Source organism: Scatophagus argus, chromosome 11, assembly GCF_020382885.2.
Source record: "Scatophagus argus isolate fScaArg1 chromosome 11, fScaArg1.pri, whole genome shotgun sequence".
NCBI lineage: Eukaryota > Metazoa > Chordata > Actinopteri > Scatophagidae > Scatophagus > Scatophagus argus.
Genome location: NC_058503.1, coordinates 2595677 through 2621213, shown reverse-complemented (window position 1 = coordinate 2621213; position 25537 = coordinate 2595677). Strand labels below are relative to the sequence as shown.

The 25537-nt window shown below is 42.7% G+C and overlaps 1 protein-coding gene across 2 annotated transcripts; it reads right to left on the bottom strand.

Moving 5' to 3' along the window:
- Positions 1-1126: 1126 nt before the first annotated feature.
- On the bottom strand, positions 1127-24654 carry rif1 (replication timing regulatory factor 1). Of its 2 annotated transcripts, none has more exons than XM_046404046.1 (36): positions 24431-24654; positions 23807-23855; positions 23182-23318; positions 23016-23094; positions 22175-22271; positions 21930-22060; positions 21733-21827; positions 20627-20816; positions 20361-20453; positions 19840-19978; positions 19293-19444; positions 18921-19035; positions 18574-18750; positions 18277-18387; positions 17269-17331; positions 16418-16521; positions 15906-15992; positions 15731-15804; positions 15208-15388; positions 14345-14452; positions 14044-14193; positions 13377-13476; positions 12999-13288; positions 12700-12902; positions 12314-12407; positions 12090-12221; positions 11005-11147; positions 10832-10921; positions 10682-10736; positions 5372-8527; positions 5157-5285; positions 4976-5062; positions 3508-3623; positions 3248-3398; positions 3036-3162; positions 1127-2023 (listed from the first exon to the last, which is right to left on the bottom strand). In XM_046404046.1, exons 3-36 carry the CDS (start codon positions 23295-23297, stop codon positions 1734-1736), a joined length of 7425 nt encoding a protein of 2474 aa, XP_046260002.1. In that variant the 5' UTR covers positions 23298-23318; positions 23807-23855; positions 24431-24654; the 3' UTR covers positions 1127-1733. The 2 variants fall into 2 exon arrangements, with proteins under 2 accessions (XP_046260002.1, XP_046260003.1); XM_046404047.1 differs by having other exon boundaries at positions 16418-16518.
- Positions 24655-25537: the final 883 nt, after the last annotated feature.

Genomic DNA, 25537 nt, shown 5'->3' with positions numbered 1-25537 from the left:
TGATAAAAGCAGTAAAATACTTTGAGATGTCATTTTTGTATGCATTAATACACGTGGAGGGGATATTAAATTTGGCAAGCAGTTACAACAAACTACTCTCAAATTGGCACTATATTCGTGACTGAACAAAACACTGAGCTGTTTTTCCAGATTTCTCTTATATCCGACCCAGATTATGAAAACCACATCGTTTGTTTTACCCAAATCAAATGTACATACAGTCCAGGAAGCCAGAGGAAATTTTTTTTTCTTGCTAGACTAACTTTGGAAGAAACTCACTTGATCTGCCTTGAGACTGCTGAAGTTTTATAATACCTCCAGATATATTTTTAAATACATTTTTATATTCAAAAGAACAAGAAGTGCTGTAGTGGCCAAAATTGCACATTTGTAACATGTGAAGTCTATGTCAGTGCCTATTAAATGTTTATCCAAGACAAAAATGTACATTTTCAAGTGTTTTGTTTTTAAAACACATTTGTGCTTCTGACAGATAAAATAAGATAAATTGGTGGCTCAGTATGTAAGACAATGTGCTGAAAGTGTACTCCAGGTGGCTCTTGCAGTGGATAAAATGTGATGCGATGCTGTCTAGCCTGCCGCATATGCTAGATAATGTCTGCTTGACATCTGAGTAGCACAATAAAAAAAACAAAATCACTCAACGGACTAAAAATTCCTCACCACTTTACGCACAGTGGCGGCCTTTTCATTTTTCTCATCCCTGCCCCTGTGAGTCCACTCCTGTTGTCAAGTCAGTCTACAGCAGCTTTTCAGGAGGATTTAAGAAACCAAGTTAAAACAGCTGCATTGCTGAGCTCCACGGCCAATTCTATAACATGCCACTTGTACAGCATAACAATCAACACTTGTCCTTAAAATACAAAACCAATTGATGCATTATATTGGTGTATCAATATCCATTAAACATGATTCATAAATGTACCCCCCCCCCCCCAAAAAAAACAAAAACAAACAAAACAAAACAAAACATGAAAACCACACTTGTTGTTGTTTCTTCCCCAAGACTAGTGGTATGGGTGCTCACCTTATGTGCACAAAGCCTTGCTTTACATCAGGTAGGAGCAAACAAAAGCTGAGGAATGTAACTGTGCATAAGAAGTGATCAGTTCCATCATTTATTGAAGTATTTAAAACCACAAATAAAAACAGAAGTGCAGACTGTCTATTATCATCTACAAGACTTTAAATGACAGGTTTACAAACCAGGAAATCCTACAAAATGTACAAAAGGACAGATGAGTTGATTTGTAAACAGTTTAAAATATATTTACAAAGATGGAAAAACTGATTTTTCATCTGCATGCAATGGTAGCCTTACACCAGTCCTTTACTGCAAAGTCTACAGAGGACAGTCGGGGGAAAAACACTCATGTCAAGATTACGGCAATTAAAAGTCATTTTCTTCATTTGGCACAGCTTAAAACGTGTGACCATGCTTCCCTTTGAGCGTTTCTTAGAATCATAAACTACACAACAGCTCAAGCTAAAAATGAGAAAAGCTGCTGCTAACATTAAAAAAAAAAAAAAAACAGAAAAACTGAATTTAAGATGAGGCCCAGGAATTTTCAGTTAAAACCATAAAATCTTCTGTTGTAAAATCTGTTCATTTAACGCTTCTATCCACAAAAACTCAGAAATTTAGTATCCTTTCTTCCAGATTCCATGAAAGTTAGTCTTTTTATGCGTTTACATTTTAAGCTGAGGTCTCTTCAGGGTTTGTCATCAGTCTGACAGAGGCGTGCCTGCAGCTCGACCACCACGCGCCTCATCAGGCCACCTAACTGCTCATGCATCTCAACAAGCTGCTGTGGTGAGCAGTAACTCAGTTCTACTGGCGTCATCCTGCAGGTCAGGGCATCCACCTCTGACAGCAGTCCCTCGGGGTGCAGCTGCCCTACACATCCCTGCTCTGCAGGCAGCGTGACAGCTGCCTGACTCCCAGAGGCATCTTGCTCCGGCCTCTCATCTGCAGGAACAGGATCGTCCACCAGCTCTGTTGCTGCAAATGGAAAGATGATGTTTACATACTTAAAGGAAAAGTTTGTCACATTTATGAAGAGTGGAATATAGGATCAGTGCAACTTTTAGGCCATGCAGTAAATATGAAGCAAAAAAAAAAGTTTAGCTTAGCACAAAGACTGAAATCAGGGGGAAACAGCTGGCTTGTCTCTGTCCAAGGACGCAAAATGTGCCTACAAGCATTTAATGTGGACAAAAAGCAAGGTGTAACATCTTTCTGTGTCTGACTACTTGGCTAGGACCAGTTGCCAGGCAACCAGCTATGACTGCAGGAAGCTACAGGATTCCAGCCAAAAAAAAAAAAAGTCTTGCACGTAACCCACCATACAACTACAGTTTGTGTTTTGCAGTCAACAAATATGAGTATTTTTTAAATGGCAGATGCCAACATATCTAGATATAATGCCAATTATTTAAAAAAATGCAACTGACAAATTAAAGCAATTTAACAATTATAGGTGGAACAAAAAGGCTAAATGAACATTTCACACTAATCTTACCGTCTGAATTTGAGATGGAATTTTTCTTAAATAATTAAAATGAAAAATACTTTGGATTATGCTGTAGATTTCAGACCATGACTGGTAGGAGGTGAATTATGTCAGAAGTGACATTCACCTGCATTAGTGCCAGTGAAAGTCAGCTCAAAATGCCAGATACCTGTCTGAGTTAGCCAACTGAGGTTTGATTTATTGGTCTATTTGGTCTATTTCTAATACAGATTCCTGAGAAAGCCACAAAGGAGATGAAACGTGTTAATTAGCTTTGTAGGCAGACCAATTTTGGGACCTGTGGGCTGAGCAAGGCTAACTGTTTCGGTTATTTATGCTAAGCCAATTGGTTCGTAAGTGTATTTTACCTTTCATGTCAAAAAATGTATTCGGTCTAAAACAAAAGCCCAGATGTGCCCACAACTTTTGTAATAATAAATTCCACATTTTGAGACACAGCATACAAGTGGCGGTGTAGAAATTTTATTGGTTTGTACACACCTAGTGTCTCGCCTGACGTCTTATCCTCCTCATCCTGGTTTTGAGGAGCACTTGCCTCCTCCAGTTCAGAGGTTATCATCTCCGTTTCGTCAAAACTTTTCAACTCATCACCACCTCGTCCTTTACGCTAGAAGAGAATTGTTCAGATGTCAAGAAAGGAATTTCATCGTTTTTGAAAAGTTTGGGTTTGTGATGCATGATCTCAGGCATACCTGTTGTTCATAGCATTTCAGTGCCTTCTTGACATTGGAGATCTTTGGGGAGCGAATTGGCAGAGTCTTGATTTCACTGGGGGTTAGAGCACTAAGATCGCCCACCGTTTTGATGTTTCTGGCTCGAACAAGTTGCCCAAAACCACGAGACCTATGAGGAGAAACTGACCATTCAGCTGGTGACAGAGAATCAAAAAGGAAAACTCTTTGACCAAATATAAAACATCTGTCCTTCTGTATGGACCCTGTACTGTACCCACCACATGTTGGAGGAGATCTGAGGCAGCACAGCTTCTACAGGTGTAGAGCAGCCAACCAGGGCAGGGTAGATGCAGTCTCTGGAGACGGCTCGTGGCTCTTGGCTCATTTCAGAAATCTTGGGGAAAAGGGTTGCAGCTACCATTAGGACTAATAGCCTCTGGTGCAGCTTTAAATCATTTTAGTTTGGGTACCATTTGATCAATATTTTTATGTTAAAATTGAATTAAATGAAAATGTATACAGTGAAGGGTGTTGCTTTCAATGATGACTACATCATCCAACTTCTGCAGCTCTATGAAGGTTTATAGCAACCCACTCATAATTTGGACCTTACAACACATTAAATGGGAAAGTGCACTAAGGTGCACACTTGTGTATACCATACAGACAAAAGTATTGGGCCACCTGACCATTACACTGACAGGGACTTTAATGACATTGCATTCTAAATACATAGACAGCACTGCAGCTATAACAGCCTCCACTCTTCTATGAAGGCTTTCCACAAGATTTTGCTGTGTTTCTGTGGGAAGTTTTGTCCAGTCATGCAGCAGAGCATTTGTGAGGTCAGGTCCGAATGTTGGACGAAAAAGCCTGGTTCACAGTCTCCATTCCAGTTCACTTCAAAGGTGTTTGAGGTCAGAACTCTGTGTGGACCAGTCAAGTTCATCCACAGGAAGTCTGAGTGGCCAACTCTGATTCTGCTGCTTCAATTCTAATTTTTTTCCCTTATTTTATTTTAACCTTTCATTGTGAGTCTGACTTTGAGGTGCCATTCACAGTTTTTTTTGTTTTTATTTTTGCATGGATTATTTTAAATCCAGCATTACTGCAAAGCAGCACATTAGGATTGGGCCATACTACGAGTTCTGTCAGACTGTACTAAAGCACGGTGGTGCTTTCAGGTATGATAATGGTTGCATGTTGATGTTTAGCAGGTATAATATTTATAACATTCGTTTAGTGTGTAAATTGGTTGGAATGCCATTAGTTTTGCAGGTATTTGGTCATAAACCAAAGTCTTGGACATACAGAAAGCCTGATCTGTTAATGGAAAAATTCTCCAGGAAACATCTATCAAATATTGAATGACCGAGTCTGGACTGAAGTGGTAAACTGACAGACAAGACACTGCCAACCCCAGAACCACACCGCTAGCTCCGCCAATAACCAATCAAGCCACCTGCCCAGCACTTTGGTGATTGAGCTGATTAAGAAAGTCAAACATCTTCATCAGCTAAAGAGTCAGACATTTCCAACACATGCTGGCTGAAGCCAAACCAGAGCTACAAGGAAAGTGAATGTTGGACTCATCAAACGTCTCCAAATGAATTATAATGTTGCTCAGTGTCTGCTGGATGCGTGACAAAAAAAACCATTCTTTGTGTGGGCTGACTGCATCAGCTTGTTTGATTTCTTGGGCCAATTCCGATAATAATGATGATGTTTTCTCATTTGTTTGCATACCAGGCATTTCTTGGAGCTCTTGTACCCTGGACTGTGCAGATTTCTGGGACTCAGGATCAGCAAGCCCTTTGTTGGAGTAGTGACAAACTAGAGCAAGTAGCAGATGGGCATCATGTTAGCTCAAAGCAGATAATTCGAAGAAAAAGTATGTGGAATATGGTAAATATGGCTTCATTCATACCTTAGGCTGTGGGATACTGGTGATTTTGGATCTTCTAGGGGAGCTGGTTCTGATTGCAGGGCTGCGGCGATCAATGTCATCTGCAGTTTCCTGCTGTTGGATGGGATCAGCAAAAGACACACGCCTGGACTGCAAAGTTGAAAGGAGAAAATAAAACGACTTTCGTCCACATCGACATTACAAACAAATAAAGGTACATTTCACTTGTCACTTACTTTGACAAGAGGTGAGGGCATCTCATCCTCTAGAGGTCTCTTCTGGCCCTTCTTAAGAATACTGGTTGATGGGGAGGCTGAAGGAGACCAGGTTCCTCTGGTTCTGCCGCTGCTGGGGCTTTGGCCGACATCTGGCACCATTACAGCCTCCAGGTCCTTCTGCTTCACCGGAGAACCCTGGACAACATCTTTGCTTGTTGATTCTGGTAACCCTGAAGCATTGCACACATCAGGCAAAGAAGCCTCCAAATTGTTTTCACTTTTGGTGGTTTGAGTTTCCTCTTCCTCTTGACACTTTGCAGTGTGGTTTTTGTCATCTTCATCTCCCTCTTGTAAAGGTGTGACATCATCACTAGCCTCTGTGTGCTGGTTTGGTGATTTGCTGTCTTGGACGGCAAACACTTCCTCCTCCTTTGAAAAATCATCATCTATGATATTTTGACAATCCATCTGGTTTTGTTCAAAAGATGTACTGTGACTCTCTTCAACTGTGTCCTCCTTAGGAGCAACTGGATGTTCTTGGCAGTTTGAATCTGAATCATCATTTTGTTTTTTTTGAACAACGTTAGCAGGCTCAGGGACTTCATCTTTCTCCTCTGAAGACTGTGAGGTCTGCAGTTTCTCTCGTGCCTCATCAGGCAGCAGCAGGTTATCCACAGCAGATGACAAAGATGAGTCACAGTGCGACTTCTCCTGAGTCTGTTCAGTAATGATCCCAAGCATTTCAGCAGATTGCAAGTCCCCAGTGTCACTTTCTTGTAAAGAGGTATTATCAACGTTGGAGTCCTTTTGTCCTTCCTGCTCCATGAGAGGTGATGCACTGACTGATTTGCTCATGTTTGTGTTTTCTGGGTCAGTTTTCTCTACAACAACATCAGCCTCTGCCTCAGTCGATGCTTTGTCGCTTTGCTCTTCAATTTTACATGTCACCTGCAATGATTCAGAACCCTGCAAATCTTGGGTTTTCTGGGAATCCTCTAAACTGGTGGCAGTTTTAGCTTCAATGCTTTGTACATCTGCCTTTTGTAAAGTGTTAGAATCATTCTTCACTGTATTGTTATTAATTTTGCCATCTTTAGATTCAAGGGTGAGAGGACTTAGTAGAGATGTCCGACGTTTCCTCCCTCTCTTCTGGGGCAAAGGGGAATTTTCTCTAGCCTCCAAGGATTCAGACTCCGAGAACTCAGTACCGGTTGATGACACTTGAGAAGATCTTCGTCTTGAGTATCTGCCCCTGCCTTGGGAGGACTCTGTTGATCCTGCAGCATCTAATGACTGAGAACTCTCTGGAGTTGAACAAGGACTTGACTTTGATAGCTCCCCTTGTACCTTGCTCCTTCTAGTCCTACCTCCAACTGTGGCCTCTGCTTGGCTGACGGCTGACAATGCTGCCTGGGAATTGGACCTACTCTGTCTTCCTGAGGAAAACTTAGTTTCACCTTTATCTTCAGACTCAGCTGTCTCAGATGATGCCTTGCTTCTTCTGGATCTACGCAGAGACTGGCTATCAGAAGGTGAGAGTGTGATCGCTTGAGAGTCCTCTGGAGTGAGGTTATCTGTGTCTACTTTTGTCTTGAGTTTGTCTTTGACCTCCGATTCATTCACCAACTTGCTTGTTGGGCTTGTTCTATCTTGGGATTTGTCATTAGTTGGAGAAGTGACCATCTTAGAATCTTTAACCTTCTTGGTCTTTTCGGTAAGCGCACACTCTTCAGAGGCACCACCAGTTTGAGGAGAGGAAGCGACGATTTGAGACTCTTCCTTTGGCTTGTCCCTTTCCAGTCGTTCTACAAGCTCAGTCTCCTGGGATTTGCTACTAGTTTGAGGGGAAGGAGTGATGCTTTGAGAATCTTTCTTTGGTTTATTATCATCCTTTTCGGTCTGTTCTAAGGGCTCAATTGTGGCATTCTGGCTGGATTCTTTATCATGCAAAACCTTGTTCTTCATTCCACCCTCTTCCTTGGTGTCCAGAGATTTGCTCCGCTTTCTGTACCTACCTTGCGACTGGCTTCCGTAATCAGACTGTGTTTCTGACTGCGAGTCAGTTTGGCTGGACTCGCGCTCTCTGGTGCTCCTCCTTTTAGGTTCAGGTTTACTGAGCAAGTCCTCTGAATTGCTGTACAGTCTGATCTTCTTGTGAACTCTTCCCTGAGAGTTGCTTTGGCTTGACTCAACCGTGTCCCTCTGAGTCCTTGTACGTAATCGGTCCCTGCCACTGTCCTCCTCAGCAGCCTGCTTACTTCTTGTTTTTCTTATGCTTTGTACTGTACTGTTTGACTGTGAAGAATCACTCTGAGGTTCCTCTCCAGAACGTCTCCGTCTAAATTGCTTGTATTTCTCTTCCCGTTCTTCATGGTTCTCTCCAGGCAGCTGAGGTCTGACTCTATGTCGTCCAGAACGTCTGGGTTCACCTGGAGAAGTCTGGGTCTCAGAGGATTGAGAATCATCCATCAGTTCAGATTCCTCTTCCTGGGTTTGTGGTTTCATTTCCTCTAATGTGGAAGCCACTTTTGTACTCTCTTTTCCCTCCACTTTACCCTGGGTGTCTGGGATAAAATCTTCGTCCTCTGTTGTGTCACTGGACATTCTCTCAGTGAGCCTTACTGGCTCACATTTTGTCCCAGAGTCTTTTGGCCTTAGAGGAGACTCAGGGGTATTTTCCACAGGACGCTGGGAGTTAATTTTTCTGGTCTGAGTGGACTGGGAATCCTGAGAGCTTGGACCAGCGGAAGTCTGGGAAGCCGGAGAAGAATAGGTTTTGTTGTTTTTAGAGTGTTCTTGGCTACTGGAGGTCTTTACGAGGGGACCTGTGAATGTGGATGAAATGTTTGGGCTGACAGATTTTCCTTCAGCATACTTTTCCAGAGTGATAAAGGACTGGCGACGACTGTTTGGTTTCTGAGGAGTCCCTGAGATCAAATCTGAAGAGCCAGAGTTGTTGGGACTTGCGCCTTCTTTAGTCTGTATGTCCAAGTCGTCTGTTCTGTCGTCACTCCTGGCATCGTCCTCCATAGAAACATCTGCCAACTCAGGGATCACCTTTTCATGCTCTTGGTTTTCTCTCATGTTTTCTACTGCTTCTGGGCTAGCATAGTCTTGAGTCTCTTTTGTTAGAACTTCAGTATCTTTGTCATTTTCCACATCTTCCGGAGGAACCTGAAAGACATTAAATACAAATGTATAAAATGCAAAGTTCACTGGCCTCTCAAATTACATCATGTACCGTATTTTCACGACTATAAGGCGCATATAAACGTCTTAGATTTTTTTCAAAATGTGCAGCGCGCCCTATCGTCCAGAGCGCCCTATCTGTGTGCGGACGTAGGTGAGAACCATGATGCTGCGGACGTGATAGAGAACATGGGTGCGTGATTTGTGTATAAAAGAACAGGTATGTGCTTTATGCAGAACATTGCTGTCTTAACAACCCTGAAAATGGCAAAGAGACACGCTTACGAAGCTCAGTTTAAGCTGAAGGCTATCAGCTACGCCGAGGAACACGGGAATCGAGCCGCCGCCAGAGAATATAAAATTAACGAATCAATGGTTCGCAAGTGGAGGAAGCTGGAGAACGAGCTGCGACAGGTGAAAAAAACGCAGCTGAGTTTCCGCGGACACAAGGCAAGGTGGCCAGAGCTGGAGGAAAGACTGGAGCAATGGATCGTCGAGCAAAGAGCGGGTGGGAGGAGCGTTTCGACGGTCACCATTCGGCTTAGAGCAGTAAAGTTAGCGGAGGAAATGAAAATTCAACATTTCCACGGAGGTCCGTCTTGGTGCTTCCGGTTCATGAAGCGGTGCCTTTTCTCCATCCGGAGCAGGACGACGGTAGCGCAGCAGCGTCCGGCGGATTATTGTGAGAAGCTGGCGAACTTCCGCTCTTTCTGCAGCAGACACATCGCCGACAAAAACATCCAGCCGAGCCACATCACCAACATGGACGAGGTGCCGCTGACGTTCGACATCCCGGTGAGTCACACGGTGGAAAGGAAGGGAACCAGCACGGTAGCGATACGCACAACGGGGTACGAAAAGGCTTCGTTTACCGTTGTGCTCGGCTGCCATGCCAACGGACAGAAACTGCCGCCGATGGTGATTTTTAAGAGAAAGACTTTGCCTAAAGAGACGTTTCCAGCAGGCGTCATTATTAAGGCAAACGAAAAGGGCTGGATGGACGAGGAAATGATGAAGGATTGGCTGAGGCAGGTGTACGTACGGAGACCGGGTGGTTTTTTCCACACATCACAATCGCTGCTGGTTTGTGATTCCATGCGTGCCCATCTCACCGCCGACGTCAAAAAGCAAGTGAAGCAGATGAACGCTACGCTTGCTGTGATTCCGGGAGGTCTGACGAAGGAACTCCAACCGCTGGACATCGGCGTGAACCGGCCGTTCAAAGTGAGGCTGCGAGCGGCGTGGGAGCGGTGGATGACCGAAGGAGACCACAGTTTCACAAAGACTGGAAGGCAGCGCCGGGCGAGTTACGCCACAGTTTGTGACTGGATTGTAGCTGCTTGGGCTAACGTGTCTGCTGGCACTGTTGTTCGAGCTTTTGCTAAAGCCGGCATCATTTCTGGGGAGCCGCACGGCACGGACTCTGACTCTGACAGTGAGGAACGTGAACCTGCCATGTGTGATTTAGCGCAGCTGTTCAATTCCGACACAGAGGATGAGGACTTCAATGGGTTTGAGTGACTGTTACCGGTAATGTGCTTGTTTTAGTGTTGTAATTAATACTTAAATAAAGCACAACCAAACTCAGTTTTGCTCCCGATCTATTTTTAAATATGCACGTGTGTGTTGTCAGGCGGGCGTACGTAGTATATGAATACACACAGGGGCGGACGTGTACGGTATATAAAACGTGTATATAAAACCCGCGCCCTATCTTCAGGTGCGCCTTATCTGTGTGTTAAATACAATAATTGCACACATAACTGAGACTGCGCCTTTTCGTACGGTGCGCCTTTTCGTCGTGAAAATACGGTAGTCAATTGATGAATCTAAAAAATAAAATAATGACATTTATTTCTGTTTTAACTAGGGCTGACCCAAATCCCTCAAAGCTAAGAAAAACATAAGATACAGAGTACATGTTCCTATAGGCTATATTGTCTTTTAAATTATGTTGAGTGAGTGGCTACCTTCAATAATTTTAAACATTACCAACTGCAGTAATGTCACTGCAGCAAATACTGTAGCACTGTCTCTTTGGTCACCCACTTGCAACACATACACTGTTAATCAGAACATACAGCTACAACTGCAGTTTTTTTGTGCATGTGTGCTCCTTATGAGGATGTGTTTTGTTACCTTGTCAGGAGTCTCTTCAGTAACCTTGTCAACTTGTTCAGCTGGCAGCTTGTCCCTGTGAATAAAAAGGTTTTATCATAAGAATGATTTTTATTTAAATGAGAGAGCAGAGTTTTATCTGGATTCTGATAGCAGACGCTCAGAACTTACAAAGAGTCTTCTTGGGTCTGTGTGTACTGTGTGAAAACCGTTGTATCCAGAGAAGCATCAAGGTTGTTGTACATGGCAGGGATGTCAACCCTGTGCCAAAGAAAACATTAGTTCTACACAACACTGACATATACAAAATGTATTGTGCAAACAGAGAAGAGGGCAACTCTGACCTTTTAGTCCTCTTCACCTCCTTCTGGTGCTCCGTCAGAACTCGCTCCTTTGTCTCAGGAGGAATGAAGACAAAGTCAATGGAGGCCTCTTCCTCCAAAGCCTCTCTGCGAGGAGGCTTGGGAGAGCCAAAGTCCAGCTTTGTCTGAAGAATCAAACGCAATGGAAACCAGTTGCACAATGGCGGGATAATGAGCAATTAAAAAGCAAAAACCCTCAAATGAGTCCACACAGAACATATAGTACACTATATAGACAAACGTACTGGGCCACCTGACCATTACACCAACAGGGACTTTATGACATTGCATTCTAAATACAGACAACTTTACAGCTATAAACACTTCACACACACTTTCACTCTTCTGGGAAGCCTTTCCACAAGATTCCTCTTTTCTCATCCAGCCACGTCATTATGGGCCTTGCTTTGTGCACTGGGGTAAATGCCATGCTGGAATAGAAAAGGACCTTACCCAGACTGTTGCCACAAAGTTGAAAGTATTAAGGTTTCTCTTCACTGGAAGTAAGGGACCCACTCCAACCCCTGACAGCCCCATACCACATCTGAATTCAATAATGTGTGTCCCAGTACTTTTGTCTATATAGTGTAGCTGTTACCTGGTCCTTGCATGTCTTCTCTTAATATCTCTCTCTTATGTCATTTAAAATCTGTCACTGATGAGTGAAATCCCATTAGCTGTGACTTCAGGTATACACTTCAAGTTTCATTTTTCTTTTTAAGAAGCAGTAGACAGATGAGAGGAAATGATGTCTGAACATGAGAGGCCACTAGGCCACCGACCACTTTGTTCCCACTTTTCATTGAATTAGCACTACTAATTCGCACTTGTCAAAAACTTCTTCTACACACTTGCATCATAGAAAACATTTTAACTAAGCAGACAGAGCCCTGTTGTCCCTCCTCCTACCATCTTCAGGCACTGTGTGGGCAATTCAGTCTTTCAATCACATTTGATACTGTCATTAGCAGTACTGTGGTGTAAATTTTCAAATATCACCATTGTGTCTGATGCTGTTAATAGTACGAACAACATGACACATCTCTAATGGAATGGTCTAAACTTACAGAAACCGGCTTGGAGGTTTTAGTGGAGCTCTTGTCCTTCAGGTCAGTAGCCTTTCCCAGCAATGAGTCCCTCTTCCCCACAGATGATAAAGGCATCCCACTGAGCTTCGTCTCCAACTCGGAGCTTTCACTCTGAAAAAACAAACAAGATCAGCCACAAATATTAACAAAAACAGAGAGGGCAATAAATATAGCTACAGTCACAAGAGCTCATTGCAACTCACTGAATACTGTCCACTGAGCTCATCAGGAACACTGACAACCTCAAAGCCAGGAAGAATGATTGGGGTCTTTTGCTTCACTTGGCTCAATATTGGTCTGTGTGAAGAAAATGGCAACACTGGTAAAAGTGATAATGATTGGACTTAACTGACTGTATAAACACTTTTGGCTTGTTGCATTCCAATTATAGTAATACGTTAACATCACGAAAAGACATAAAGCTCAACGTGCAGAAAAACAGACAACAAAAGCTTATTCTCTCGTTTCACCTGATTCAATTGTAATCAAAATGCTTAAGGTGTAGTCAACACTATCAAAATGAACGTACGTTTGGCCTTTTTCCTCTGGCCCAAAATGTGAACGTAACATTAAACTTGAAGATTTTCACCTGATCTCATCAGGGTAAGTGAGGCTGACTGAGTTGGCGAAGGTGGAATTCCAGAACTGGGTGGCTGAGGTGCGGAGCTGCTTGTGTTTGTGAGGGAACAGCACACAAAGCAGAGGAGAGAGCAGCGCCAGGAGTTCATCGTCGTATGCCATAGCAGTGCAGGTCTGCAGGCAGGCAAAAACCTCGCTGAGAAGCTTCTCCAACTGCACAGAGTGGAAGGGAAAAAGCAAATCATTACTTTGTAAGTTGTTAAAAGTAAAAACACTTAAAACTGCACACCCATCTGACAAAGAACCCACCTTTCCCACAAGCTGCGAGGAGAATTTTGGCGGTTCGTTGGCTGTTTGTTTGTAGAAAAGAATAAGCAGTTGAATAAGAGAAGTCAGAGCTTCCGTGACAGTGTTGGCAAGAGTGAGGTTAGTGAAGAGGACAGACAGGATGGAAACCAAGGCCAATCCTGTGGCTTCAGAGGAAGCCTCAGAGTCCTTCAAATAAACCTCTAGACACTGTACCATCAGGGACTGGAAGGTGGACAGATTCCCCAGAACCTTATTTCTCTTTTTCATCCAGTTCACTGGAGTGCGAGGAGCTGAAAGAAACGAAAGTAGAAAATGTGAATTCTCTTTCTAACTTTCTTAATCTTAAAACTGAAATAAGAGTAATGCAAGTTCTCTTACACTTCAGCTTTTGCTGAAACTGAGGAGTGTACGGTGAGAAGTCCACACACTCGACCATGACTTGGAGGATACTGGCAACAGCGTTTAATGTTGAAGGAACCTGGAGGACCAGACAGCATCAATATGTCCAGGCTTGTTTTCCAAACAAATATAAGCAAATACTTTCACCAGGCTGTTCATTTGGTCTTTTGTTTAATTCAAACAAAAACAGGACCTTAAAGGGACAGCTCAACCCAAAACCGAAAACATATTTTTTTTCTCTTACTCATAGTGCTATTAGAACTATTTTCTTTATGCTGAATTACAGCGCATCACTGCAGAGAAGGAAAGGTGAATCTACTGATGAAGGGGGAGCACATGCTCGTGACAGGGTAGGGTGTTAGCGACATCCTAACGTTAGCTAGCTAAGTTATCTAGCCTGTATTTTTGATTTTGTGGTGAAACGTTCCTTTAACCTGCAGGTGCAGTTTCAATTGTGGGAACATTTTTTCTGATGATGACACAGAAGTGACCATCATTAATTACTTTGAAAACCTCAGTCCTTAATGAGGATGAGACCGTCAGACGTATATTGAATTGGTTTATTTCTCCTTGCAACTATATTTTATTTTCTTCTACATCGTTTTCTGATGAAAAATCTCAATTCATTTCTCAATGCTCTCCTCACCATCAGTGCCTCCCTGTCTACTGCAGCCATCATCTTTGCACAGAGCTCCTCGCAGCAGATGTTCTCCTCAGCCGTGACCACAAGGGCAGAGCAGCGAGCAAACACTTTGTACAGCTTGGACCACATGGACAGCATTGACTTCTGGGTTGCCTGAACAACACAGGGATCAGTCAGTCAGAGCCTTCGGTCAAAGTGGAGACAGTGTTACGGACAAGTGGGGCGGCTTTATGGGCAAACAGCGGTTAAAAGTATGATGGTCATACAAATAAAATAAAATCTTATAATAACTAATAAAACCAACCTGCTGTAGTGGTGCACCATGTAGTAGGTGTGTAATGGGGAACAACAAGGCAGAATGCGTAGCACTGAAGTTGTGCTCCAGAGCGTCACCTTGGTTAACTTCATTAGACTGGGGAAAAAAAAAAAAAAGTAGAGATTGAAAATGTAGCTCATGTGAGATGAAATTCATCTGGTGCTCTGTTGGAGCCTCATTAACTCCTTCATTGTAAGTACCTGTGATCACTTCTATGATTCTTAATGTCATTTCTGCCTTAAGTTAAGCAGAAGTTCTTCATTAGAATCACTTCTCATTAGAGAAGAGATCAATTATTTTAAAAATAAATGAAAAGCAGTCACCAGAATTAAGTTAAAACTATAAGATGTTGTTTAACAGCCACTCCACTCACTGTGCTTTCTGTCTGGGTTGACAACTGGGGTCCAAAATTAAGTGATAAACACAGGCAGATTTTTCATTTTGTGAGTAAATATCACAGGGTTATCTTTCACACTGGTTGGTAAAGGCGACTCATTTCTAAATGCTCTCTAAGTCAGAGTTTGGCCGAGACAGAGACTTCGTTCTGTAAACTCAGAAACCAACAACTGCTCATGAGTGTTGTTTAAAAAAAAAAAAAGCGTTGATTTTTGTTCCTATTTTCCCCTGTTGAAATAAGCTGGCCACATCTGCCATTACATTCTTCTTCTTTGATTACAGAATTTTGAATAATTAGATGACAAAATCATAACAATATCCCATTTATTTCTACACGGGTAGTTTTTAAAATTTCTGACTAAATTTAATCAGAAGTGTCTGTGATGCTTTATGGTGTTTTCCTGCTACATTTTTGGATTATTCAATTCTAAAGTCATACCCAACATGCTTCCTACCTGTGTGATGGTGTCAGTAAGCGGGCTGACCACCACGCTCCACATCCTCCACAGCTGCTCCTTGTTCTGCAGAGATGCAGCACTGCGCCCGATGGCCGCCAGCACCGCCTCCCCGAACGCCAGAGAGGACGTGGGGCCTGACAAACCGCAGCTCACCAACGTTTCAAGGCACTGATAAAACCTGCAGGTAAAAGACAATAAGAAAGACTCTTTTTATTAGACAAAGTAAATATACACAGTACATCCTACTTTTATGAATACAATTTTTTTGTAAAAAAAGGATTAACTTGGTAATTTTCTCAGTGCTGGGTCAAGAAAAAAAAAAAAAAAAAAAAAAAAAAACCAGAAAAAGCTTACAAATTGGATTAATTCAAACTGATCCTGCACTTTTTATTTGTCTTGCCAGAGGATGCCAAACCGTTACTGAAAACACTTTAATCACTTAAATACAAATGTGAGCAGAGATCAAACAGACACTTATTGAAAGTTAAAACTTAAATATTATAAAAAATATGGAAACTACCTCTCGTCCTCAATGTAAGCTGAGAGCATACTGCTGTTGTAGAGCAGAAGAATAAGGTACAGAGCCGGTGTTCCCTGAGGAAAGAGACAAAAAAGTTTAACCAATCCTCTTTATGAGCATTTCCATCACGACTGATTGCGAGTATATGTGAAACAGTGTGCCAGCAAGCACTCACATTCAGCACATCCATCTTGCCCACTTGATAGGAGGCAGAGCCAAGAACTCTCTGAGGAATACCTTTCACTGTGGCCTCAAACAGCATCTGAGGTAAAACATTTAGCGGATATTTGGATGTTAGCCATTTTAACCCCAACAACTCGTAAAAACTGCAACACAGCATTCAAATCACGGTTTTATTGTCAGTCAAAGAGGCTGAAATAAGTGTCACTGAAAGCTAAAAACACATGAAACTAACTAAATATCTATTTCTATAAGGAAAATAGTTTTAGTTAAAAAGATGCTAAACAACATAATTGTTTTACAAAACTTAAGTGATGCCCTAAAGACTGTAAGACTAAATACTATCTCCCTGGCAATGTGTAGTAACATGTATCTGATGTCTGACCACATACAGTGTTCACATGGTTAAAAAATAACAAAAAAAAAACACCCCAGACCCAGACATCATGTATCAACACAAACAAAAAAGGACATGACATGTCATGAAGGGTTGATGATGTGTCTTACCAGGACTTTGTCTGCAGGCACAGCTTCTGAGGTGACGATGCTCTGCAGAGCCTGAAGCATCACAGTCAGAACTTCACAGCCGTGACGATCCTTCTTACTGCCTGCTGACAGTCAGGGATGACATTCATCTCAAAAACAATGCCAACCACAAACACATTCTTGAAGAATGACTTATTTTCTTGAAGCTTTGTTTGAGAGCAGGAAATGTGTCTGATTTAAGAGAGTCATCATTGGGGACAGACCCCTCAGCGTTTTTTCTCTTCACAGCAGTCCAGACCGCAAGGCTCTGAACACTCAGACTTAAACTGATGACAGTGGGAGTGAGTTGGGCAGGAGGTGAGGATGAGGTCTCACCAGTCCTCCACCCCCAATGATAGAGCCCAGACCCAATCAGAGTGCTCTATGTGGAGCTGCAAGGCGAGAACCAACACTTCAGAGCCCACCCTGCTGAGCAGCAGCCACAATGACAGTTCAAATGGCTATCTATTAAAGACAATAATATAAATCAGCGAGAATGACATTCATTATGTAGAATCTCATTTGTCCCTTCAATTTACAGCTGGCATTTGAAAGTAGACGTGTTGTTTTGTCACTTCTGCACTGCAACATGTCTTATTTTGGTAATTAACATACAAGTACCCTGCAAATATCTTTAGCATCTAACTGGTCAATGAATTATGACATCACCTTGTCAATAAATGTGTTTCAACAACTGACCTGGAGAGCAGAATAGATAAGACTCGACAGAAAGTTGGAACAAATGAGTGGAATATTCACAGACATTTGCTTGGGAGTGCTCTCCATAATCAGACGTAAACAGTTCAGACTTAGTGTCAGTGAAGAGGACTCACCAGACTCTATAGTTGAGTTAACAAACCGGACAAGGCTTGTCCATATGACAGCCAAAAGAGATTCTGCAGGAGAAAAAGAGAAGAAGACGGTTACATTTACTCAAGAGAAGGTTCACTTGGGTTTGACCTGCTAAGCGAGGAAATCAGAATGCACACTTCAGTAACTGGGAACTAACACACTCGGGCAGACATTTCAGCTTCTGTCAAGACTGTCAGATCACCACTGCTTTCCATGCATAAAATTTTACTGTCCCTGGTCCATCAGACCCCAACTTAGTTCCTCTAACCCCTTATCCCAAATCAATGGGAGGAGAAAAAGGGGAAAAAAAAAAAACAAAACACAAAATTAAAGTGAACTTAAATGCAATGTGGCGTCATCTGATATGGTGCAGTCTTGGCCAAATACATGCAAGAGCATCTTGTTTATCACACTGCTGACCTCACAATCATCATGACTTAAGATGCAACAATTGCTGCAGTGATAACTGTCCAGACTCAAACTTCAGCCTGGGAGTATTACAAACCGCTGTGCAGTGTTTTGACATCTGAGGCTTTCAGCATATTAATGTGTTACTCAAACAGGACTTCCTGGACTGTATTTCGCTGTCTCACACTAACCTTATACAGCATATCCCACTAACACATCCCCCTACACTGTTTATGCTCTGAATACCTGCTAAGAAACAAACTGCAGAAAAACAACAACAACCAGGGTACTTTTGAGTATTTCTATAAGTCACTTAAAATGATGCACTTGCTCCCAACACGTTTACATACTTGTGAACTCAGCATTTATGCAAGCACAACCTCCTTCAGTTTATCTGGAAGTTTTGTCTTGACAGCACTCTGAACAGTGACTGCAGAGAAAATATTTCATTTCACTGTGGATGCACATCCACATGTGACAAATAAAGAATTCTGATTCTGATTCTGATATACACACTTTCATAGCTGAAAAGAGTCAGTGATGAATTTTAAGCAGCTCCATTCCATAAAGTTGACGTTTACCTGGAGCATCTTTGCCAATGTTGATGAACCCGTCTCTGATGTTGGAGGTGAGGACAGCGGCATGTTTAGAGAAAGACGAAGCTCCAGAAAGGAGTGGGTGGTTCAAGGGCTCTGGAAGAGTAATGTTTAGGTTACATCCAAGTCTGTCCAGACTCCTAATGTATCTCATGACGGATGGAAAGATTCATTACAAGTCCGCACAACACTCACTTGGATGTTGCTGCAAACAAGCTACAGAATCTATAATGTGGATGCTTCATCATGTACAAGCAGATAATGTGTGGCTGTGACTCTCACCAAGACTCAAGATGAGTTTGTTCTTTGCTGCTAAAGCAATAATCTCTGGTCCTAGAAAGTAGTGAAGCAACATCTCCAGGCCCAGCAGCTGGATGGAGGAGAAGGTGGTGGGCACCTGGACACTGGAGTTCAGGCTCATCCGAGACGTATTGGCTGGGTTGCTGAAGGCTGGAGTGCCTGAAATAGGTTTAAAAAAAAATAAATAAATAAAAAAAAAAGAAACCCTTTCTATCAGTGTGTCTGCCCACCCTGATGCAAATTCAGACTTCATGTTAGCTGGACTAGTGCATAAATTACTGTAAGAGTTTGATAGGCCTAGGTGGAGGGCAGTGGGGGTTTAAACACACCGGTCTTGGGAGTGGAAGGTGTAGCAGCACCATTTTGACTGGTAGTTCTTGAAGGGGTGCCTGGGACGGAGGAGGAGTCAGAACCAATGGTGCACTGCAGCAAAGGAACAGAAACCTGGAGAGAGACAAATACTGTTCACTCAGCCCACAGTACATTATAACCAACATATACACCTCATATATCCTCAATAGGCCATCTGCTGGATTCACAGAGGTCTTAGGAGAGAGACCATTGAAGGGCTTAAGATCAATGTAATATAAACAAAGAGGACACTCGTCTCTATGGAAGCAGAATCTCCTTGAAGTACAGAGGGCTTCAGAGTGCCAATCAAGTGTTACAGTAGTTGAGGGAGAAAGAAGGACATGTCTAACCTGATCAAAGTTGGATGACAGGTTGGGCCCGAGTTGGACCACCAGGTACCACCAGACCTCCACCTTGGTGAGCAGCAGGGCTTCTGTCCTGACATTGATGGACATGAGGGGCTGCATCAGGAGCTTCATACGTTTGGCACTGCACAGGATGTCTTTAGGAGAGACATGTATGAAATTAGAACACAGGCATCAACTCTGAGTGTGTCTAAATCTAAAGGTGCTGTCACACCTAACCTGTTTATTTCAGTTAAAAAAATCATGTCCTTTTGCTAAGTTAGTATGGTTTGATTGGGTAGTATGAAAGCTGTCAAAGAAATTTTTGAGCTCAGTTGTTTGCTTTGCATCAGGTTTGAATAGCTGGGTCTCTGTCTGCTATCAAGCAGACTCTGGAACAATTTGTCAGTAGTGTGAAAGCAAACCAATCACTGATGATGTAGGATGATGATGAGTGCTAAAACTGTTCAGCTGGTCTGAAATAAATTGATCTGCAGTTGTGAAAACACCCCAAGGGCTCAAAAAGAGGATAAGTTGGGGGGTGGGGGCTCACCTGGATTTAGGGCAAAATTATCTATGAGGCTCTTCCAGGCAATAAAGGCAATCTTCTTGATGGTAGGAGAGGAGCTGCGGAAACCAAGTTCCTCAAGATGCAGCAGAGAGTTGATGAAGGGACCTCCCCTGTGCAGCAACTGTGAAGGAGATATATTTTCATCTGTTTCATGTGACCAGCTGAAAATAATGTCTTTGCATGTACAGACATCTGAGAACTTTCAGACTTGCAGTCAGTCTAAAACTAAGATTTGGTTTTCTCAAGCAAACCGCTGTGCTCCATCATTAAGGGTAAGAATTTGCTCTCAGAATTGCAGCAATTAATCAATTAATTGATTAGTGGGCTCAGGTTATATGCATTTAACAGCTTAATATTTACATCTTAAAAGCCCTACATAAACAAATAGTAAAATAAAATACGTACCATGGGATGCATTCATTAATGTCCATGCGTCCCATGGGGCCTTTTCTCTACATTCACTCTATTAATATTTCTGAGACGGATCATTATACACACTTTACCTTCCCAAGCAGTTTCACAAACAAGGGCCAAAGCTTCAGGACGTTGGTTTCATTCTTGGACATGAAAAGCTTCTGGAGCTCTGGGATCAGTTTCTGTGAAGACAAACAAATTCACATCAGTGACTTACTGATAATTCTTGCCCTGCACATGAGTCATGCATCTGGAATATTCACGTCATTATCAATATCATCAAATTTAAATATTTAACCGCACAAAATCTGAAATGCAAATATCAAGACTGAATTAGAGAAGCACAGATACTCACTGAGGACATCATGGGTTCAATGATGGCAGCCACCTCCATCTGTTTTTCCAAGAGAAGCGGCATGCCCAATTCCATGGCTGCTGCGGCCCGTAGACGTACCTTGGATGCAGAGTGGACCACCAGTGGGATGACAAGCTTTGCCCACCGCACTGCTCCATCACCCATCTGAGTCGGCACTTGCTCCAGCATCCTGAGAAAACCAGAGTAGGATCACACCAAATTACACATGTACAGTAGTTATAAAAGGTAGTGGATGAAACAAGTCGGGCTGGAGTTTAGTGCTATCCCACTAGTCTATATAATATTGTATGATCTTTATATCATAAAGAAATAAACTCAGCTTTGTAGCTTGTAAAAGACTGGATGCTGCTTCAGGCTGTTACCAAAGAAGGTTTTTTAAATGACAGTGTGAACCTTTAACAAGAGGACAAAGCTATCGGTTGTGTTGGCTCAATACTATATTTAGTCAACCAAAACTTCAGACCTGGAACTTGCAATCATTACCAAACTCACTGACAATATCTAGTCATCTCAAAACAGACACTGAACAAAAACTCAACCAATAATTGTACAGAAATGAATCCCTACCTGGCAAAAAGTCTATTTTACTTTACCATTTATTCCTTTATTTTGAGATTCTATGAAGAAACAAATTCTTTTTTTCCCCTTGCTCGTTGTCTCTGTTGTTTTTAGTAAGTCACCACTTGAAGACAAGATAAATGTGACCGCTGCCAGGTTCATGCAACACAGTAACTTGCTTCTCTCTCTGTATTATATGAAGCTGCTCTGTGCAGTCAATGATTTTATTGTACTGCTGTAATGTGAGTAAAGACTTCACTGATGATGATGAAGCCTGTCCAGGAATCAGCCTTATTGTGTCAAGGGTTAGGCTAACTTACACCTGGTGTGTAAGTGTAAATGTGAGTGGGAAAAAAAAAACCCTAAATGCATGTGCACAGAAGAGGCAGAATGATCCATCAACATCGCTGAAAAACAATTACAGCTCTCAATCTCTAAAAGTAAAGCTCTCAATAAACAAATGACACATGGGATGGCAAAACAAATATTCCTATCCAATAAAACATTAGCATGTCCTGTTCTTTTACCTGATGACCACATTCAAGGCCTCATGTTCCATTACCACAGACTGGATGTCCTCTCTGTTCCACACACTCTCCAGTGTGCCCAGTATAGATGGCACCTGAGTGAGTGAAGGCACATGGATCAATACATCAGCATTGTGACACCCACGCACTCCTTTTTCATTTGTATTGCCCTGTATTTAAACTCTGCTGATGCTCACTTTTTTGGCTACCACATCTGGAGGAAAGCTCTGTTTGGAGATAACCCATAACGCTCTGGTGCAGGTGTTCTTATCTGTGGCCTTCACCACCAGGGAGCAAAGTGCTGATAGTATTTCTGCTGCAAAGGTTTCTGGATAACAAACAAAAGAGAGTCACTGTCAGTACCAGTAACATTCCCACAGAGTTTAATCCTTGCAACCTGAAATGATGACTATGCTGTATAAAATAAGTAAAATTAAAGTACCAGGCACTCCAGAGACAAGGCGAGAATGATACAGACAAAACCCTAAAGCTTGCAAGGCAGCTTGGCTCAGTTCTGCATTGGGACTGGTTATATGAGCCTGGAAACAAGACAAGAACAGAATTAGGCATAATAGATAAAGAGGTAGTCGTTCAAATGGACAGTAAACTAGAGTGGTCCACAAACGCAGACGCTGTCTACAAGGAGGGCACGAGTCGGCTCTACATCCTGAGGAGGCTCAGGTACTTCAACGTATGCAACAGGATGCTACGGATGCTCTATCACTCTGTTGTGAGCACCATCTTCTTTGCTGTGGTGTGTTGGGGTGCAGGCATCAAAGAACAGGATGCCAAGAGACAGAACAAACTCATCAAAAAAGTCCAAATTTGTGATTGGCTCTGAGCTTGTAACCACAGAGGAGGGGGGTCAGGGACAGAATGCTGGCAAAACTGCTGGTAACGCCTCTCGTCCCCTCCAGAAAACCCTGGACAAGCGTAAGAGCAGCTTCAGCAACAGGCTCATTCAACCCTGCTGCTTAAAGGAACGACACAGGAAATCATTCCTGTCCAGTGCCATCAGACTCTACAATGCCTCCGCTCATGCCAGATCCATGAGCATTGAACCAGACTAGTTTCCTATCGGCCTTTTAAACTTATTTTAGTACTTTATCTTAATTGTAAGTACCTTATCCTTTTCATTTCATTATCTAACACACAAATGTGAGATGCTATGACAACCTGATTTCCCTCTGAGGATTAATAAAGTTATCCATTTATCTAATTGAAACATGGGAGTGTTAGAGGGTCCTCCAGCTTTACATGTATTACAGATGGACAAGACTCACCAAAGTGACTTTACCCAACCGAGAAAAGTGCTTTTCAACTGCAGGGAGGAACTGTCGGCCTTCCTCTCCACTGAGTCGACTGGAAAGGAAAAAGAAAAACAATTTTCTTACTCATACTCTAGTCAAGACAACACTATCTGGCACATCCAGAGGATGCATTACATACTTGGCAATGGTGAGGTAGGCATCTGTCTGCTCAGACTGTCCAGCAGCACTGTCCTCCAGAGACTCTAGCAGGGGAAGGAAGCTGGAGCTGCTTGGAGGCCCTGCCGTCGCCATCATTATTACTCACCTCCTCAAGGCCTTCAAACAAGACACACACAGAGCAGGGTTGGAGTTGTGGAAAGGGACCACAGGATCCATGTTGGAAAATTCAGGTTGCACTGATTAGCCATGGATTTTGTCTTTAGTCTCCTAATGAACAATCAGGATTTGGGGGGGGGGGGCACGGACCGGCTCATCTGAGCAGCTGTGTTGGTTGCCATCAGCGTGGACGAGCAGTGGTCGAACGTGACTTACACGAGTTCAGTAAGACGTTCTATGAAAAGCACACCTCAAGTGCATTCCGGGGTCATTCAAAAGAAACTCACCACTGGTACTGTGGCACTGGTCCACAGGCACAGTGTGGCTCTGGACCGGTGCAGTCCTAGTGTAAACACTGATGTGTGGGGCCTAGATTTGGCAATTCAACATGATTTTGGCATTTTAGCAGGATAGGCTTTCCTCAATTAATAAAGACATTTAGCATGGCGACCTCAGAGAGCTGATATAATGAATAAGCTGGGACATACCTCAGAAAGATTTATGTAAAGCTGCGTTCACCCTCCACTGTATCCAGAGCTGTAAACATGAGACAAAGAAAGACAAAGTTATGATTATTTAAAATGTGTTTGCATGCACGGCAGGAGCTGTTAGCTGCCACTTCAAACAAAGTCTCTTAAGAAGACACTGATGTGATCGCTGTGTTTTGATGAGTGCTACCAGAGGCCAGCAGTCCCGTTTAGCAGCCTCCTCTCGGACACTCGGAGCAACCACAACAAGTCTGCCGTAAATAACACTTGAAAACTTATTGAACATACTCGACATAATTCCAGATATGTAACCACACAGTGAATAAGTAACTGATGCATCTTGCTGAACATGCGGAGAAACAACAAGCAAGCCCGCTAACGTTAACTAGCTTTCACAAGTTAGCAGCGCTAGCAGACTGAGTCTGTGGCTAGCAAAGTGTCATGCTCACACAAAAGGACTACATGGCTGCAAACACCGCGGTGACACTGCCTCATTCCCGGGTTCTACCTGCCAGGGGGGTCACTTAGACTCAACGACAAGCAAATAAACGACCCTAACGAAGACATATTTACACCTGCTGGTCTGACCCAACACATACACAGTATCCACTGCATACTGCTCACCTCGGAGTTCAGGACGAAATGCAAGCAGCAGAGATGACACAGACACACCATTAAAGCCCGCAAACAGCGGCCGTCCGCTTCATTCGTGATGTTTGTAACGCTGCACTGCTGTTTTCCTGTTCGATATTCTAGCTTCCTTGTCCTGTTGCGCTTTTCCTTGTGCTGTTACCCCGCGAAATCGCTGGCGCCAAACCACCACGCCGACGTACAAAATTACCTTTGACCCTAAGACGTCACCCTCAGGCCCGCCCACTTTACCTTATAAGTAAACAGTACTCCGACCCTGGACCCACAGTGTTAAACACCTTTAACATAATACCACACATAATAACAACAAGGCAATTCAAAGTGCTTTAGATAAGACAACAAAGGCAGTAAGAAAGAATATTAAACACAACACACAAAAAAAGAGGACTAAAAAAGAATTAGACGAAATAGAATAAAAATAAAGCACGTAGTAGAGTATGAGCGCTAAGTAATTAACAGAAGTTAATTCAATAAAAGACATGAAACTGAGGAAATGAATAATGCATTGGCACTTCAGTTTGAGATTAGACCTGTGACTAAACATTATTTTGTTATTATTCATTACATTTTTTTGTGCAAAATGTCCATGCCAGTTTTCTAAAGTCCAATGGGATGCCTTCACATGTCTTGTTTTTTTCCATTCAACAATCCAAATCCCATTGATATCTGCTCTATAATGATGTAAATCAAACCCTCACATTTGAGAAACCGTTGTTTTATCAACTGACCCCTGTTGCCCTACTTGTAATCAGTTTTTCTTTGATAAATGGACTGTATCTTCATCTGAACTATGTTAGTTAGTGATCAAAATAGAGCAGCAGTGACGTTCATGATCAGCGCATGACTGATGTCATCTGCTCATGGAAAGCAGTTTGATTGTGCTGAGTCATGGCACTGTCACGACTCCAGCTGTGACTGCAGCTTTTCCTTGCCTTTCCCTGTTCTCTCCCATGTCTCTCACATCTCCACCTCCCCTGTTTGTCTTTCTGTATGTGTGTCTCTCACCTGGCTGTTCCCTGCCGACACCTGTCCCCATGTCCCCCATTTTCCTTTATAAACCCAAAACCGTCATATTTTTCT

Bases quoted from the DNA above. Each gene is read 5' to 3' on its own strand.
- rif1 (XM_046404046.1), bottom strand. From the start codon at position 23,297: ATGATGGCGACGGCAGGGCCTCCAAGCAGCTCCAGCTTCCTTCCCCTG. The intron at 18,751-18,920 runs GTGTGTTTAAAC...AACCTATTTCAG, and splicing joins ACCTTCCACTCCCAAGACCG to GCACTCCAGCCTTCAGCAAC. The intron at 8,528-10,681 runs GTAACAAAACAC...AATGTCTTTCAG, and splicing joins CTGAAGAGACTCCTGACAAG to GTTCCTCCGGAAGATGTGGA.